At 35.0% G+C, this 2429-nt stretch overlaps 1 protein-coding gene across 2 annotated transcripts in view; it reads right to left on the minus strand.

Moving 5' to 3' along the window:
• The window catches only part of LOC117168933 (uncharacterized protein B0303.7-like), a 15915-nt gene that overhangs the window by 5321 nt on the left and 8165 nt on the right, over positions 1-2429 (minus strand). For both annotated transcript variants that reach the window (XM_033354918.1, XM_033354919.1), the window contains exon 4: positions 670-1470. In XM_033354918.1, coding sequence (XP_033210809.1) covers positions 670-1470 — 801 coding nt within the window. The remainder of the gene's footprint in view (positions 1-669; positions 1471-2429) is intronic.

Here is a 2429-nt window from a genome sequence, read left to right on the forward strand (position 1 = left end):
TAAAATATCGGTCTCAAACTTTGAGAAATGCAAGAGCCGAAAGAAAACTACGTTTAAGTACAAATCTTAATAATAAAAGATGTAAAAAAAATATATTTCAACAATCAATTCCAACGGCATCAGCCGGTAACGTTGAACATGAAAATACGAAACCTGGCGGCCACTAGACGAGGCTCTAGAGAGATCGTATTTTCGTGTACAATGTTACCGGCTGATGCCGTTGGAATTGATTGTTGAAATATATTTTTTTTACATCTTTTATTATTAAGATTTGTACTTAAACGTTGTTTTCTTTCGGCTCTTGCATTTCTCAAAGTTTGAGACCGATATTTTATGTATAAAAAAAGTTCGAACGTTCACAAAATGTTGAGGTTCAGAAAAAAGATGAAATAATTTTCAGTGAAGTTCCTACCAAAATGCAGTACCTAAACGTACTTTATTGTGCTCTAATATATTTCCCAAAGTTTCAGCTCGATATTTTATTCACAAAAAAAGTTCTTAGGTTCAAAAAAACATTCAGTGAACGGAAAAAGTGAGGTCGGTAATATAGGTATTTAGCTGTGTCACATGCCCTTAAAAAGAAAAGTATCAAATAGTGTGGTGAGTCTGAGGCCTGTAATTTAATTATTATTTTTCTAATTTCCTATATTGTACAACAATTTAAATTACCTGTGGTTTAGGTTTGGCATCCGTCAGAAACTCAGGTGGTAACGTAGGGGGAGGAATTGATGGCATTGGAGGAGATTCACTTCCTGGCCTCTCTGCTTTCCATTTTGAATTAAAATCCACAACAGACTCCTGTAAAGTTGTCGCATTTCTCTGAGCAAAATTCGAACCAGCGAAAAAGTCTTGAGAAATATCAGAAGTCGCGGCTGAATTGTTTTGAGCAGATTTCAGCGGAACTTCTTTACGCGGCTTTGCGCGAATGATAGTAGGCATTTGGTAACTGGAGCTCGCAGCTGATTTATTGTAAGAAGGCACTTGATTTGCAGTGGCACTTTCCTTATTGAATGCGAAAAAGCACGCGTCACCGATTTGTTTCACTTGACTCGCATTATTATAGCTAGATAATTGAGTTGGTGAAAAAGGATCATGCTTATTGTCAGATGTAACTTTCCATGGGTCATTCTGTGCGAATTTTTTGTTACTGTCTAAGCCACCAAAAAAGTCGAAGTCGTCTTCAAAGGCACTTTCGGTCTGAGAGGTGCTGCCACTACTAGTAAATACAGAAGGATTTGAATTTCCATCACTTCCAAAACTGTCCACACTCAAACCGTCACTGCTTGACCGTGTTGTGAATGTTGGAGAACCCGGAGGACTCAGATCTATTAGACAAACCGTCCCATTTTTTGTCGACGATGATTGAAATGTTGAGTTTTCTAAAACGTTTGAAGAAAAAGCCCCAATGGGTTGGTGACGTTTCGTTTCCTTGCGTGTGAAAATATTAGTCAAAAGTTCCGTTGGCCTCGCCTAAATTTAGAAATGTTTAACATTAAAAATGGGTTTGTCATTTAAAATAAGTATTTTCATCAATTCAGGGTGGCAGCAAAACCTAATTTCCGAAATTCCCTGACTATTCTTGACTAATTTTTAATTTTTCTTGCCAGTATTATATGAAAGGTGGCAGTACATGAATTTTGAGATTACAATTTCACAGGTTTCGAACATCGGTCTAAGTTAGCGATTGGACATAAAATTTTTAATTTTTCACAAAAATAAAAACTTGCTCCCGAGATATGGGAAAACTAAATAAGAATAATCAATGTTTCATACAAAGAAAATATATATATAGTAATAATTTATAGATAATAATTTCAAAAAATATCGTGAAAGGAAGATAAAAACCATTTCTACGCTAAAAGTTTAAGGGCATGTGACACAGCTAAATACCTATATTACCGACCACAGTTTTTCAGTTCACTGAATGTTTTTTTGAACCTGAGAACTTTTTTTCTAAATAAAATATCGAGCTGAAACTTTGGAAAATGTATTAGAGTGCAATAAAGTACGTTTAGGTACTGCATTTTGGTAGAAACTTCACTGAAAATTATTTCATCTTTTTTCTGAACCTCAACATTTTTTGAACTTTCGAACTTTTTTTATACACAAAATATCGGTCTCAAACTTTGAGAAATGCAAGAGCCGAAAGAAAACTACGTTTAAGTACAAATCTTAATAATAAAAGATGTAAAAAAATATATTTCAACAATCAATTCCAACCGCATCAGCCGGTAACGTTGTACACGAAAATACGAAACCTGGCGGCCACTAGACGAAGCTCTAGAGAGTTCGTATTTTCGTGTACAACGTTACCGACTGATGCCGTAGGAATTGATCGTCAAAATATATTTTTTTACATCTTTTATTATTAAGCTTTGTACTTAAACGTAGTTTTCTTTCCGCTCTTGCATTTCTCAAAGTTTGAGACC

The sequence above is a fragment of the Belonocnema kinseyi genome, chromosome 3, assembly GCF_010883055.1.
Source record: "Belonocnema kinseyi isolate 2016_QV_RU_SX_M_011 chromosome 3, B_treatae_v1, whole genome shotgun sequence".
In the NCBI taxonomy this organism is placed as follows: domain Eukaryota; kingdom Metazoa; phylum Arthropoda; class Insecta; order Hymenoptera; family Cynipidae; genus Belonocnema; species Belonocnema kinseyi.